At 58.6% G+C, this 14,190-nt stretch overlaps 2 protein-coding genes across 5 annotated transcripts in view; one reads left to right on the plus strand and one right to left on the minus strand.

Annotated features, from left to right (window-relative positions):
• Nucleotides 1–14,190, plus strand: part of OTOP2 (otopetrin 2) — a 27,574-nt gene continuing 13,384 nt past the window's right edge. The window contains exon 1 of the mRNA XM_080560752.1: nt 1–2,712. The gene's annotated coding sequence lies outside the window, so the exon portion shown is untranslated. The remainder of the gene's footprint in view (nt 2,713–14,190) is intronic.
• USH1G (USH1 protein network component sans) overlaps nt 8,338–14,190 on the minus strand; it is a 25,883-nt gene continuing 20,030 nt past the window's right edge. For 2 of the 4 annotated variants that reach the window (XM_080560766.1, XM_080560767.1), the window contains 2 exons: nt 9,466–10,707; nt 8,338–8,690 (listed from right to left, as the gene is read on the minus strand). In XM_080560766.1, the coding sequence (XP_080416892.1) occupies nt 8,675–8,690; nt 9,466–10,707 (1,258 nt within the window). In that variant the 3' untranslated portion in view covers nt 8,338–8,674. Of the gene's footprint in view, nt 10,708–14,190 lie in introns of all 4 variants that reach the window. The other 2 variants (XM_080560769.1, XM_080560768.1) reach the window with 2 other exon arrangements.

Genomic DNA, 14,190 nt, shown 5'->3' on the forward strand with positions numbered 1-14,190 from the left:
AGAAAACGTGTCCACAGCAACCTCGTGAGTGGTTTTAGACATCCATCCATGGTGCGTGGTAGAGTCAGACCCATCCCCATCCATCCCTTGGGAATGCTCTGCCCATGGCACAGCCAGCTGGGGCTGGTGGGAGGCTGGTGGGAGACACAAAATGCTGCTGGCTTCCCCCTCTTCTTTCCATGCTGCTGCTTTCCTGATGATTTAGGGGAAAAAAACAGCATAAGAAGGTGCTTTTGTTCAGCCGCCAGCCCCATTGCTGCCGTGCCCAGATGCTGCTGCCAGGGCACCACCTGCCCTTGGGGTGACAGGACCGGGGGTGCTCAGCACCCTCCGGAGGGGAAGGCGCCTGTCCCGTGTCACCTCCTCCAGCCCTCGGTGTCCTTTTTGTGCCTGGGACAGGCAGGGGAACCCGGTCCCCCCCGAGGGGCTGGATGCCAGCAGGACCCCCCCACAAACCCTAGCAGCCCAAAGCCCCCCAGGAGGCACCCACAGCACTTGGACCCTTGCCCACAGGTGAAGCCAGCCCAAGCTGGGGGACACGGGGACGTGGGACTGGTGCTGCCTGGGGAGAGGCGGTTTGAGCACGGCACATTCCTGCCCCTGGAGCCCAGCGCAGCCCCGGGCGTGAGTAATGCCCCGGGCTGGCTGCCTCGAATACCTGGGGCTGATCTATTGCCCGCGTGCCGGTGGGCGAGGAGGCGATGAGCACGGCAGATCACGCTGGCACGTCGCACGGCCGCCCCGTGCGGGTGGCCGTCCGGGAGCTTCCCACTGACACCGCCAATGGGGCTGAGCCGCTCAGCACCACGTCCCAGCACCGTGCCCTGCTCTTCCGTGCCAGCTCCCACCCACTCGCTCGAGGCAGAGCCCCCTGCCCCAGCCACCCCCAGCCATGGCACGTGGACACCACCGCTTCTCCAACCGTCTCCAAACCAGCTTTTGCCTCTCTGTGCACTGCAGAGCCCCTTTTTGCATCCCTGGAGAGCCTGTCCATCCCTCCGGGTCCCACTCCGGGGTGCCAATGAACCGCAGGGTTTCCCCAGGGGATGCCCACCACAAGGAGGGGGCCGGGCTGCTGCCCCCCTTCCTGCAGGTCCCTCCTGGAGCGGGAGCAGGGCTCTGGCAGCAAACGAGCCGGCGGTGCTGCCGGCAGCCTGCCCGCGTGGGCTTGTGTAACCTCTTACGTCAGGCAGCGCCGGGCCAGCTCCTGCCTCCTGCCTCCTGCTTCCCTCCTGCCTGTGCCAGCACCACAGCGGCTCCCAGGGCCCAAAGCTCGGGGTCCCACACCCTGGGGATCCCCGCTGTCCCCTGGGGACACCCAGACCCTGCTGGGACAGGAGGGTGCTCGTCCTTCCCCTGGGGAACAGCCCTGCTTCGCACACAGCAGCCGTCCTTGTCGTCTTCTCCTGGAAGCCAGCAAGCAAATAAACAGATTACATATTTATGCTTCAGTATTTAATTTCTAATTTATTTTTTAGTTTAAGAAACATTGGTGTGGGGATGATGAGCTGGGACAGGCGCATGGGGATCCTGGGCCCGGCACCACGGGGCAGAAGCCGGAGGGGGCACCATGCTCTGTCCTTTTTGCTTTGCCCCAGTGGCACAAAGCAGCCAGAGCCCAGCGTGCCCCAGCCTCACACCCTCCTCTTCCTCCTCCCCAGAGACCAGTGTCTTCCTCGCTGGTCTCTGGGCTTCCTCGCTTCCCAAAGCTCAGCCTCCCCAGCTGCCCAGCAGCACCCCGGGAGTGCAGCGGTGCAGGGCGATGCCAAGGGGCTCTGCGGGGGGTGTTAATGGGAACAGTGCCCCCAGGGCACGGCCACCGCATGGACAGGCACCACAGGGCAGAGGGGCAGGATGCGGCCAGGGCTGCTCCCCAGCCGGCAGCGCAGACAAGCCCAGCACAGCCCAGCGGGTGCCCAGAGAGCCGCCGCCACCCCAGCAGCCCCTGGCTTGCATCCCAAACCCGCCCAGCTGGGTTTCGGGGTGCTGGAGGCGGGCTGGGGCACCAGGGCAGCAGGGCGAAGGCATTCCCCAGGGCTGGAGAGGGCAGGATGCCGTGCCAAGGACAGCACACGTCTGTCAGCTCACCTTCCCTTCCCAGCTGCAAGAAGCAGGGAAAGAGCACAGGGAGATTTCACCTGGAGGTGCAACCAGCAGCCAGCTCGCAGCATCCTCAAAGGATGCAAGAAATGGACAGCCAGGGCCTGTGCATGTGTTGGCACGAGTGGCCGTGCTCGTGCATCGCTGCTGGGCGCCCACCGATGCCCCGTGGGGCTTGTAGGTGCTGTTCGTGGGTTGCAAGTTGCTGCAGGGTTTGCTCGAGCACCCAGCTGCCTTATGTAAGAGAGCGGGAGCACGGCGGGGATCAGCCCTGGTTTGTAGGTCAGAAAATGGAGGTGCGGGGCAGCTGAAGGCTTGGGCTGGGTCAGCCGGTGAGTCAGTGCCAAAGGAGGGACCGGCGCGGCGGAGGCTTTATTAGCAGGTGAGGGGTGGAGCGAGGCTTCGGAGGCAGGCGAAGGCAACGCCGAGGTGCAGCATCAGCCGAGTGGGGTCTCACCATCCTGCTGGTGTCCCCCGCTCCCTGAGTCCCCGACCTGCCAGACATGGGGTCCCGCTGCCCCTCACACCGCTGACGGCCCCCGAGCCCCCCGCCGCAGCCCCGCACCTCGACACCCAGCCGCGGCAGTGCCAGGACGCCAGTGATGGAGCAAGGTCAGTGGAACAGGTTTCTCCTCCTCGGTGCCTCCACCAGGGCGCTGTGATTCGCCCTTCCCCGCGCAGGCTGGGGAGCTGCGGACTCGTTGACAGCGGCTCTCGTTAGCTCGGTTATTGAGCCGGGATGGGGCCATCGGTTCTGAACGCAGCAGCTCGGGCGGCCGCCTTGTGCACCTCCCCTTCTGTCCCCGTGCAGGTGGCTTTGCTGCAGCTCTTCCCCCACATTCACAAAGAATTTTTGTGCTCGGAGACCCCCCCCGTGCCGGGGAGCTATGCTGTGAAACACAAAACCCGTAGGACACGGGGCTGTGGTGGATGAAATATGGGGTGCTCACGGGGCTGTTGGTGAGCTCCGTGGTGCTGGGGACCCTTGGGGTTTTGGGGAGCGCAGGCCGGGCTGACCCCTCTGCCGTGGTCTGTGGCTGCCCTGGGTGCCAGACCGTGGCCACACTCACCCGAGGGGTTGGTGCTGAGCCCAGGGGTTGCTTGCGGCTGTGAGAAGGGCCAGGCTGGGGCTGTCAAAGAAGGGCTGAAACAGTGCCTGGGCCAGGGGTCAGGATCCTTCCTCTACTCCTTTCAGGCTTTTTGCCAACTCTTTGGAGTGCCTGCACTCTCCTCTGCATTTCTCACCCTGTGCATGCCACCGCTATGCACCTGGGATGGGGACACATGGAGCGTGGCCGTCCCATCCGTGGGTTTGTCCCCAAAATGCAGCCAGAGCCACCAAGGGCAGCATCCTCAGGATTTGCAGAAATCCAGCCAACAAGACAATGGTAGGGAAACAAAGGGGTGCTGTGCCCAGCTGGACCCGTCCCTACCCCTCCTGACAGCAGGGGCCAGCCTCAGGTGAGACCAGCACCGCGCTCAGCCCCGCACCGCAGCCTGGGGTCCGGGAGAGCCAGGGGCAACCCGCAAGAAATCTCACCAGTACTGGGCCTTGAATGCTCGTGCAGGACTTACTGCGTGGGTGCGGGTGGATTTGGGTTCCTCTTGCAGCCCTGTGCTTGCTGATCCAGCCCGGTGCAGTCCTGCGGTGGGCTCGGGTGGCCCTGCTGTCACCCTCTGCACGGTGGGTGTCCCCTGCTCCTGGCCCCGCAGGGACCTGGTCTGGCATCAGGCAATGCTCGCAAGCTGGAGCTTGGTGTCTGCAGTGGGGAAAAATGTTGTCAGAGGTTAAAGTGGTCCCACAGCCCACCCCGTGCCTTCACCCCGGGCACCCTCCCCGTCCTGCTGCTGCCAGGGCCATCGAGGAGCGGGTGCCAGCATGGTCCCAGGGCTTCTGCCCCAACACCTCTGGGTGCTTCATGTGGTTCGTGTGGGACATGCGCCAACACTGGGGTCTCTCGGGATGCTTGGTGCCCTCCCCCTGGGGCTGCACAGCAGCAAAAGGAGCTGGGGACCTGCCCCTGGCACGTGCTGAAAACTGAAGTGCGTTCATCCCCAGCAGCACCACGGTGCTCAGCGGGAGGGATCCAGGCCAATGCCATGCACCTGAGCGCAGCCACATCTCCACCCCGGCCAAAATCCCCCCAGGTAGAGGTCCCCAGCTCTGAGCCCTTTAACCTCTCCCTCTCTCCATGCTGTCGGGGAAGGAGTTGGGCAGCAGAAAGCTGGATATCCAACCTCCAGGAGACCCCCCCAGCACCCCTTATTCCCCAGCCTGAGCACTGAGGGGCTGGGTTTTCACCACGGACAGCACCACAGCAGTGCTTGGAGGCATTTCCTTACATGCTTCAGTAGAAACAGCCACAAACTGCTGCTGAGAGTGGGAAAGGTTATTGCAGCCCCAACCCCACAGCACACGTGTGAGCATTGCCATGGCAAAGCCGAGCATCGCCGGCAAGGCACGAGCCTGCAGCTGGGTTCCCCATGCTGTCCCCTGCAAGGCAGCAAATCCAGGCTGATCTGTGTCCAAGCGGCACTTTCAGTCCCACCAGCCCTGGCACAATGTAAGGAGAAGCGTTGGGATGTAGAGCTGTGCCCTGCACCTTGCCCTGCCCCTGTGCCCCTGGGATGCTTGGTGCCATTCCCCAGTTCCCCCAGACCCCAGCTGGGAGCAAGCTGGGGCCATCAGTAATGGGGAGCTAGCTCTGGCCCCAGGATGCTGGGAGGCAGAATTCATGCCATCCCCTGTTATTTGCTAACGTTTATGAACCCTCCCCTCCCAGGGGGCAGTTTGGATTTGGGAACCAGCCACAGAGGGTCCCAAAGCCATCATAACCCCCCAGCAAGACGTTGCACCCAACCCTGGCCATATCGGTGCCGTATTGGTGCCATATTGGCACAGACCCCCCCCCCATGGTGCTGCCTCCATCCTGGCCGCCCCCCTCCTGCCTGCGACGCACGTCGTTACTCAGCCGCACGGCCAGGAAGTGAATCCCTGCCGGGATGGGCAGGAAATTGTTCAGCAAGTGGCGCACACGCTGGCCCGGCAGGTCCCGGACCCTGGCGTCACCCCTCCGACTGGCACTGCCGGCGGTCACTGCTCCGGGTGCGGCGAGGAGCACCGGGCAGAGATGCTGCTGCCCAAGGGAGGTGCCTCCACCTCCGTGCGGTCACCTCCGGCCGTAGGACCTACCTGGTGTCCCGTGGGCGACGGTCTTTTTGGTTCCCATCAGAAGCACTGCTCAGCTTCAGTCGTCCCCAGAACCCTCAGTTGCATTTTTCCTCTTCCAGATCATGGTCTGGAGGCCCAACATCTAGGGACAGGGGGAGAAAAAAAGCACCAAGTGACAGCATGTGCTGGCACACTGCCCTCGTGGGGGCCGTGCTGCAGCTGGGGCATCAGCCTCGCTCCTGGGAGTGATGCTCCTTCGGTCGAGGAGCTGGGGCCGGCCCGACAGGCAGCTCGGGGACGGGGTGTCCGTGCTGGCTCCGCTCCTGTGCAGCATCTCCTGCACCACTGTGGATGGGGGAACGTGTCCAAGCTAAACCTGTGGCACTGGTGTTGATGGGAAGCCTGATTTAACACAGAGAGCAGCATGGGGAGGTTTGGGGCTTGGGGCATTAAGGGTCCATGGGTTCCCTGCTGGGTCCGGCCACCCAGGCAGGCGCGATACCAGTGTTTGCTTACTGGAAGCACAGGGCCAGGGAAACCTGCTGCCTGGCTGGGTTTCTGTTTGGTAGGGTATTTAAGGGTGTTCTCCAGGGTGTGCCAGCCCTGGCCTCCACCCTGCTTTCACAAGCACCCACTCCAAAAGGAGCTTGTTGATCTCGGCTGCAGAGGAGATGCAATTAGCACCGACGAGATTCACCTGGCAAGGCCGGGCTGTGCCAGGGGACGGCCACATAACCCTTCCCGTGTCCCAGGGATGAGCAGATTCCAGCTCCATCAGCAGCACCGTGTGATGCAGGGGACACGTCCCAGGATGGGGGCACTGAGCATCCTGCCCTGCAAGGGCTGTGTCCACGTGTGTTGTGGGAGATGGTCCGAAAAGAACCTGAGGAGCCACGGCCAAGCAACGTGCCCAAGCTCAAAGAGCTTTGGTGCCATGGCTCAATTTTGGTCTGTCCCTGCAGTTGTGGAGGTGACCACGTTGTACTCAGGGCCAGCAATCTTTGCAGCATTTCTGGGCTTGTTTGGAGCCTCGCGGGGTCCTGTCCCACAGCACTCAGGTACCGCCACATCCCTTTCAGCCCAACCTTTTCACCAGCTCTCCGGAGGAAGGATGAGTTGGGAGAGGGATCTTGGTACCCCTGTCAGCACCAGCTTGACACCAGCAGCTGCTCGGGTGGTCCTAAACAAAAAGGGAGAGTTAGTGAGCGCGAAACCCCAGACACCCCCGGGGTGCCCACCTCCATCTCACCTGCACACAGGCCTGGGGTTATGGTGCTGAGCACAGTGGGTCCCGGTGGCCATCCTGGTTCTGCGCTATGTTCCCACTGCCCCACAGCCTGGGCTGGCAGCGGGTCCCATCCTGCTCTCCTGGGCAGGGTCCCGGCAGAGGGAGCTGTGACATTTGTGAGCCAGGCACTGCTGTGCAGGCAGCCTGGGCTTCAGAGAGGGATGGAGGAAAGCCTCAGCCTGCAGAGACTTGCTGAGAGCACAGCACCTGTGAGCGCTCGCCCTTCTGCCTGCAAGTCACGCCAAGAATTACGTAGGACTACTTATTTCAAATCTAAAAGCTTTTTTTTTTTTAGCTTTTACAAAATACTTAAAAAAGCAAAGGGCATCTCTGGCCCGAGGTGCCTTTGCAAAGCTGCCTGATTACAGCTCCAGCCTGTGCTGCCCCCCATTACACAAGGAAAGAGAAAGCACAGCCATCACAGCCAAAAAGGGGCGAGCATGGCCAGATCCCAGAGCAGGGGTGAGCACGTGGTGCCTGCTAGCAGTGCTCAGGTTATTCCTTCACTGTGCATCCTTGAGACGAGGCTGGATAAACCCAGCTGCACCTGAGCCCGTTCCTCCAGCTCCCCGTGCACCGAGCAAGCAGCCCTCTGCCTAGGGGCAGGATTTAAGCCCACGCACACGCCTGTGCCCTGCTGGAGCAGGCAGTGTTTCTTGCAAAGGCTGGGCCTGGCTTTTCTCCCTGGAAGGACCAGCAGGAGCCCAGGTCCTGCTCTGCAGCAGCGGGTGAACCCTCAGACAGCTGCTGTAATGGGGGGGCATGATGTGACCGACAGCAATGAGCTGCTCCAGCCCAGATCTCAAAGATCCAGGAGACCTTCCAGAGCTTGTAGGACAAGCAGAGGGTTGGAAGGAGTCATCAGAGCCCTAGTTTCATTCCTGCTGTGATCCATTTTGCAGCTGTCTGCAGCGGAGCAGTGCTGTACCTCTGTAAATAACCTGTGAGCTATCCGGTGGTGCTCCATGCGTTTGTGGCTTTGCAATCGCACCTGAAGCTGTTCCAGCACCAAGGTGATCTGGGCGACATCTCTCTAATCCAGAGGTTTGCATCACAGCCTGGACCAGCATGTTACCAGCACCCTGCACAGGGTCTGGTGTGCAAGGTGCTGCTGACCCTCCCCTTGGGCTGTGTCACTGCCCTGGTGCGGTCTGGGCAGGCTGCAGGTCCCCGGCTCCTTCCACCGGGAGCCATCCACAGGGCTCATACATAAAACGCTGCAGTAGGAGCTCAGAAATTGGGCATAATGGTCAGTGAGACAGGTGATGGGTCTGCATAAGACACCCAGCGCTGAGGGTCAGAGCTGGGCTACGCACTGAGCACAGACGCATCGGGGCACTCGGACCAGGCTCTCTGCTGTGCCCGGCTGTGGGACCTACTGGTGCTGCACCCGGGTGCAAATCCAGGCCCTCCTCACACCCTGCTTCTGCCACCAAATGCCCCGGAGATGGACAGACACACTGCCTCTGTGGCACAGCCATCTGGCCAGCGCAGTGAAGGGAAACTACCAAGACATTCAGAACAGCATCTTCATTTCAGATCGCCCTCTCTAGGCAGCACGGACCAGACCCACAGTCATGCTGAGCACCCCCTGGCAGAACTCAGGGCTGGCAAATATCAAACTGAACACCCTCCAACCAACGTAAGCAAAACTCCCTTCTGAAAACAGAGCATCAAACAACACACAAAAGCAAATAACGACCATGAGAGCCGCCACGATACCCCAGCCCCCTGCTCCTCCAACGCAGCACCCCAAATCAACCACTTGCTCAAGAAAGAACGTGTGTAATTATTTATTTTGGGTCCCCTTGGAAGTACCGTCGCATGGCTCCTTCAGTTCATGGCTTCGCGTGGTCTCTCGGCCCATGGCCGTGCAGTGCTCCAGCCACGTGCGGCACGCTTGTTCCTGCAGGGAGCCGGTGACCACCGTCCCTTCAGGTCGGCAGGTGGAAGCTGACCCAGTCCCATCTCAGCAGCCGTCCTCTGCGCCACGAACCGCCCTGGAGCATCCCGCAGGCAGGGAGCAGAACGAGGGAGAAGGAGGGATGGATGGGGATGGCTGTGGCCTTCAGCTGCCCCGCGAAGAGAGTCTCTGGCTTGTGTTTTCTGGCAACTTAGAACTGGGTTTGTCTCATTAAAAAAAAAAAAAAAAAAGGAATAAAATGCTGCTGTTGCTATCTGCAAAAGGAAAGAGAAAAGTCTGTCAGTACCCTGGGGATCCAAGACTGAGCTGTGCTGGAAGGCAACAGAACCAGCAAGAAACGCACAGATATTTGAAGGCTGGGAAGTCCAAACGACACAGTGTCTTGAGGTGTCAGCGGATGTGACAGTGGGGAGACCCCACTAATGCCTTCCGTTCACCTCAACGGCAGGCATGTGGCCCTCAAACCAAGCCAACCAAACCCTGGGAACACCATAAAAGAGCAACAAGTCCAACCCAGATAATGCAGTCTCAAAGGCTTGAGTAAGATCTGAAGCACCTGGGGAAGGATTGTCAATGCCACTGGGCACTGCCCTCAGCTTGCTCCCACTGGGCAACCATGGCTGATTTCTTAATGTCTTTGGAAGGTGGAGAGTCAAGGCAAGCACGAGCGTGGTTGAAAATCCCAGCTACAGGGACTCAGAAGAGTCAGACCACAGAGCAGTCTGCATTCATATAGGTTATGAAACCAAACAAGGACTTCACGTCCTGCCAAGCCACACGAGGGCTGTTGAGTAATGAACACTATTGCCACCTCTCCGAACTCTCATCGTTTCCACACAAGCAGGAATTTGCCCACCCACAGAAGCACTGAGATTACCTGGGCTCCTACTTTTCCAAGTGGGTTGAAAACAAGACCTTACGTTATCCAAATCTCTACCTGCTGAAAGGTTTAATCACTCAATGGTCCCATCTCCTACTTACAGTTCAGTGTCTACAATGACATCTGGCCTCTCCAGAGTCTGCCGTCTCCTCTGGATGGCATCCACAATCTTTTTCCTGGGGCCCAGTGGGATATTGATGCTCTTCAGGTCATTGTCTGAACACAGCATGAGGGCCTCCAAGTCGATCTTTTCCTTCTTCAAGATGGAGATGAACTCAAACATGTGCAGGGAAGCCAGAAAAGTCTCCAAGGGGCTGGTGTCGGGTTCGTCGTCATCATCTAAGCCCAGCTCCACCTCGTCCCAGGGTAGGTCCTCCGCGTTCCTCTCCTGCAGGCTGTTGGCACTGCCAATGCTATCGTTGAGACTTGGCGAGCGCTGCAGGCGGCTCCGCAGTTTGACACCTAGCCCATCTGTGTCGCCTTCACCTGGCATGCCGGCATCCTCCCGGCCGATCCCAAAGAGCCCGCTGCTGACGTAGTTGCGCCTGAACACCATGGTGCCCAGCCCCGGGCGGTTGAACAAGGAGTCGTGGCCAGAGTCAGTGCTGACTTCTGAGTGGGCCGAGTCCATGTGCAAACCCGGGTCGCTTATGGCACGGGAGACGGTATCTTCATCTGTGAGGAACATGTCTCTGATATTACGGCGGGTCCACTCCTTGGGGCTGGCGTACGTGCCCTGCTTCACAAACATCACGTCATTCCCCAGCTGCAGGCCGGACAGAGATCGCACGCTTTTCCTCCCATCCTCATAGATCTTGAAGGTCCCATCCACCTGCTTCTTCTTCTCTAGCTTCTTCTGTATTTTCGTCTTTCCCTTGGCTGTGCCGTGGATGGTGGCTTGTGAGTATGGCAGGGACGTCACCATAGACATGTGTTGGAACTTCTTGCTTAAGGTGCTACTCGAGTAGCTGGAGAAGCTCATGGTGTCTGAATTATCCGACATTTCCTTTCTGTACCGTTTCTCCATCCTCTCGTGGTGTTTCTTCTGCAGCTTCACGCAGTCCTTTATCCTCCGCTCGGCGTCGCGGAAGGCCTTGTCCTTCAGCTTGCTCACCAGCTTGGGGTTGAGGCTGCTCTGCTTGGCAGCGATAGAGTCCAGGTAGCGCACGCACTCCATGTGCCCCTTCATGGCTGCCATGTCCAGCGGGGTGTGGTAGTCGTTGTCCAGGCACCAGATGTTGGCCCCAAAAGAGATGAGGAAGGAAAGGCAGTTCAGGTGGCCGTTGGCTGCTGCCAGGTGAAGGGGGGTGTTCCCCCAGATGTCACATTTGTCTGGATCCCCCCTAGACAAGGAAAAGAACCGGTTAGCACACAGGCTTGGCTGACAGACAACTGAGATATGTCCCAAAGAACAGGCTATTGCAGTTGTGTGGGGCAAATCAGTACAATGAACTTTTTCTTGTCTCCTACAACCTAATTTTAAGACTTTTGGTGGTGTGGACAATGGCATGGATTCATGTGCCTGACAAACAAGTCTGTAGTAATTCCCACAACTTGAATTCAGCTCTCAGGAGACACGTGTTCCTGCACCAAACCAGTTTTTGGAGGAAGACAGGCCGGATTCTGATCAGCCCAGAGCTGAGATACGAGGCTGATTCCAGCTCAGGCCTTAACATTTCAAACCTCAAACATCCCATTAAATACCACTCAGATCCCATCTTCGAGTCTTGGCTTCGTTCAGATTCTACTGAGCGCCATCCCAAAACACCTCTCCGTCCACCACGCCCTGGGTGGGACACCACAGCGTCCCACCAGGATGGCAGCACCACCATGAAATGCCATCCACCCGCTGCTGCACCTCCCCACCTTCCTCTTCACTCGTGCCTGGGGGGCCCCAGGGCCCCGAGGGCATGACTTCAGAGGGGAACAAGAGCAAGGTTGCTGGCATGGGCCTGGAGGCTGGGCTTTTGTGGGGGTTTTTGCCGCACCACACTCGGTTTCGATTGCATGGCTCGAAGCACAGTGGTATTAGCACATCCTGAGAATCCAGTTTCAGAGAAAGTGGAGATTAGGTTTCTGCACTCCTCAAGAGCCGGCCACTCGACTAATGCGATTAGCATCTCTCCTCGCATCGTGCTGCCCCTACCCCAGTGCTGCTGATTGGGAACAGCCACCTGCCCACATCTCCTGCCTCTATTACAAGAGGGACACAAACCTAGGAGCGAAGGGAGCTTCATCCTCCTGGCATTCCTCTGTATTTATGATCTGCTGAAACAAGAGAGAGTTCACACCCCTGCTGGCACCAGCTTTCGCTCGAGCGAGTGCGCTAATGCTATGCAGCCGGCAGCAGTATCAGTCAACACAGCGCTCTCCTTCGTGCACATGGCTGAGGCAAAGCCCTTTATTAAGGCTCCACCACCCTCCAGAGCAGCTCCCCTTGGGGGATCAGGGCTCTGCAGAGCCGTGACTCAGCACAGCTCCTGCTGTTTCCTCACCACCCTTCCCAACGAGCTCCAGAGGAGCTGAGCACAGTTCTCCCACCACGAGGTGCCCAGCACCAGGCCCAGACCTATAGGGAAGCATCTGGAAGAGGGTTCAGCCAGCTCAGGCATTGGGTTTGCTTTCTGCAGGCCCTCAACAGAAAGAGTAAATGCCTCGGTGGAACCAGAAGTCCAGAAGGTGAATGCACCCTTGAGACCCTCAGCCTGTGTTACTTTACTCCCGGCTGCCTCCTGTATTGATGAGATCTGCTGGGATCTGCAGAGCCCAGAACCCTTCCAAACCCCACGTGTGCTGCAGCCCCTCTCACTTGAGAGAGGATAAGAGGTACTTTGGAGAAAGACAGCGGTGATCACAAGAGCTGAGCTGCTTCACATCTCCAGCCCCAGCACGAGGCCAGGACGCCCTGGGAGCTGCTATGAGGTTCCCTTGGTGGGAACATCTGCGGCTGCTCTCCAACACACACCTGCTTTCACAAAACTTATAGAAAATTAGTAAGTCTACAACTTGAGCCTGCTGACAAATTCAGCATGGTCAAAAGTTTCAAAACCGTGGAAGGGAACTGAGCCAGAAAGTTTGCCAAGCGCTGCGAGTGCAGCCCTGTTTCTTTATCCCAGAACCTACAACATCCCTTACAGAAGCAGAGAAAGGATTCAAAGACGAGGCGTGGAAGGACGCTAGGGAGGAGAAGGGCCGGCAGGTTACAGGGACGGAGGAGCCGTGCAGCCAGCAGGGGAGGAGAGTAGTCGGTCCTGTGGCACCGCCACACTCCGGGGGCAGTAACTCCTTAGCCTGCCCGCCTACCCTCGTAGTGACATGTCCAGGCTGGGAAATTCACAGGGGGATAAATATTTGATGATTTGCAAGAGAGGAGTAAATTATTCATGGGGCTGGGTTAAAGAGCCAGCGAAACTGGAACTGCCGGAACCAGCGGTGGGACTCCGGCACGTGAAGGGTCCTTGGCTCGCTTCCGTGTGCACTGGGTGGGCACACAGAGCTGTGTCAGCTCCCACGGGCACAGCCGGGGGGCTAGGGCACCGGGAGGCTCCCCACAGGTACAAGGACTGGTCGTTTGGACAGGGACTTGAAGCAACCTTGCTCCCCATGGCAAGCATAGGGATGCTTCATCCATAGGGCCCTTTCTCTGCCTTCATCTCAGGGCCCTTTCTCTGCCTGGTTTGGCTGGCAAAGAGCAAAGCCAGAGAGGTCCTGGGGGATGCATATTTTAAGATCTGCTTTGCTTTGCTTTTCATTGCTTCAGAGAATAAGTGAGAGGAAAGAGCATCAAAATCAGCTTTCCCTGGACATTTCCATTGCCTAGGAACAAAAGTATTAGAGCAAAATTAGATCTCTAGGTCCCTTTGTCCTATAAATGTCTGCCGGAGGCACTAAAAACAAGAAAGAAGAATGGTGACTTGCAAAGTAGACCTGTGTGATCTGGCACCGATAATAAACACGAGGCCCTCCCTCTGGTGAGTGTCAGCCTGGGCAAAACTTCACCTCGAGGGCGCTGCGCACCAGCAGATGCTGACTGCAGGGTCCACTAAGTGGGAACGCATTTTAATAACAGGTGTGAAGTGCAGCGCTTCTCAGCTTCAAAGCGTTGTCAGGTGCTGAGTCAACTCCTGTAATAATCATTATTAAAAAGGCTGTTAATTGAGCCCCTCGGGTGGACGTGTGCATCTCCTGAGTCACTGCCTTCTCACCGTGACGCGCACGCTCACTCCCTTCCTGCCGGCTTTTCCCCTCCGCTTCCCCCATAGGATCCCAATTACCCTGGGAATCCACCGGCACGCACGCCTGTCCTTCCCCGACCGCACGTGCAGAGTTCCTCCGATGGCGATGGGCTGGCTCAGCCCCCGGCAGGCACGCTCGTGGAGGTGCATGAAGATCAGGGCCTCTGATCCACAAGGAGCCAGCCAGCTCCTGCAGAATGCATGGCGGTGTTTTTCACGGGAAGAGGAGAAAATCGTTTATGGTTTGAGGAAAAGGCGGCCAGCTTCAGCACGGCAATGGCTTCAGCACTCAGGGCATCGACACAAGCAAAGCCTGGCACAGAGCAGAAAAGATGAGTCTGGGACCCCCAGCAGAGCCGTAGGCCTTGCATCCCAAGCTCTGCCCAGGTGGTGCTAAGTGCAGGATTCAGCTTTCCTCCAACAAGCTCAGATCCCTAAAAATCTAGCACCAGCTGCTTTAGGTTAGGCTGATGGTCGCAGGCCATCCTCCAAGGAAAGCTCCCTACCAGCACAACCACACTGCTCAGAGTGGTCATCAGCCCCTGCTGCCAACCTGTCTGGTGGAAAGACACATCCTCAGCTCGCCTGTGG

The sequence above is a fragment of the Anser brachyrhynchus genome, assembly GCF_964034855.1.
Source record: "Anser brachyrhynchus genome assembly, chromosome: 18".
Lineage (NCBI taxonomy): Eukaryota > Metazoa > Chordata > Aves > Anseriformes > Anatidae > Anser > Anser brachyrhynchus.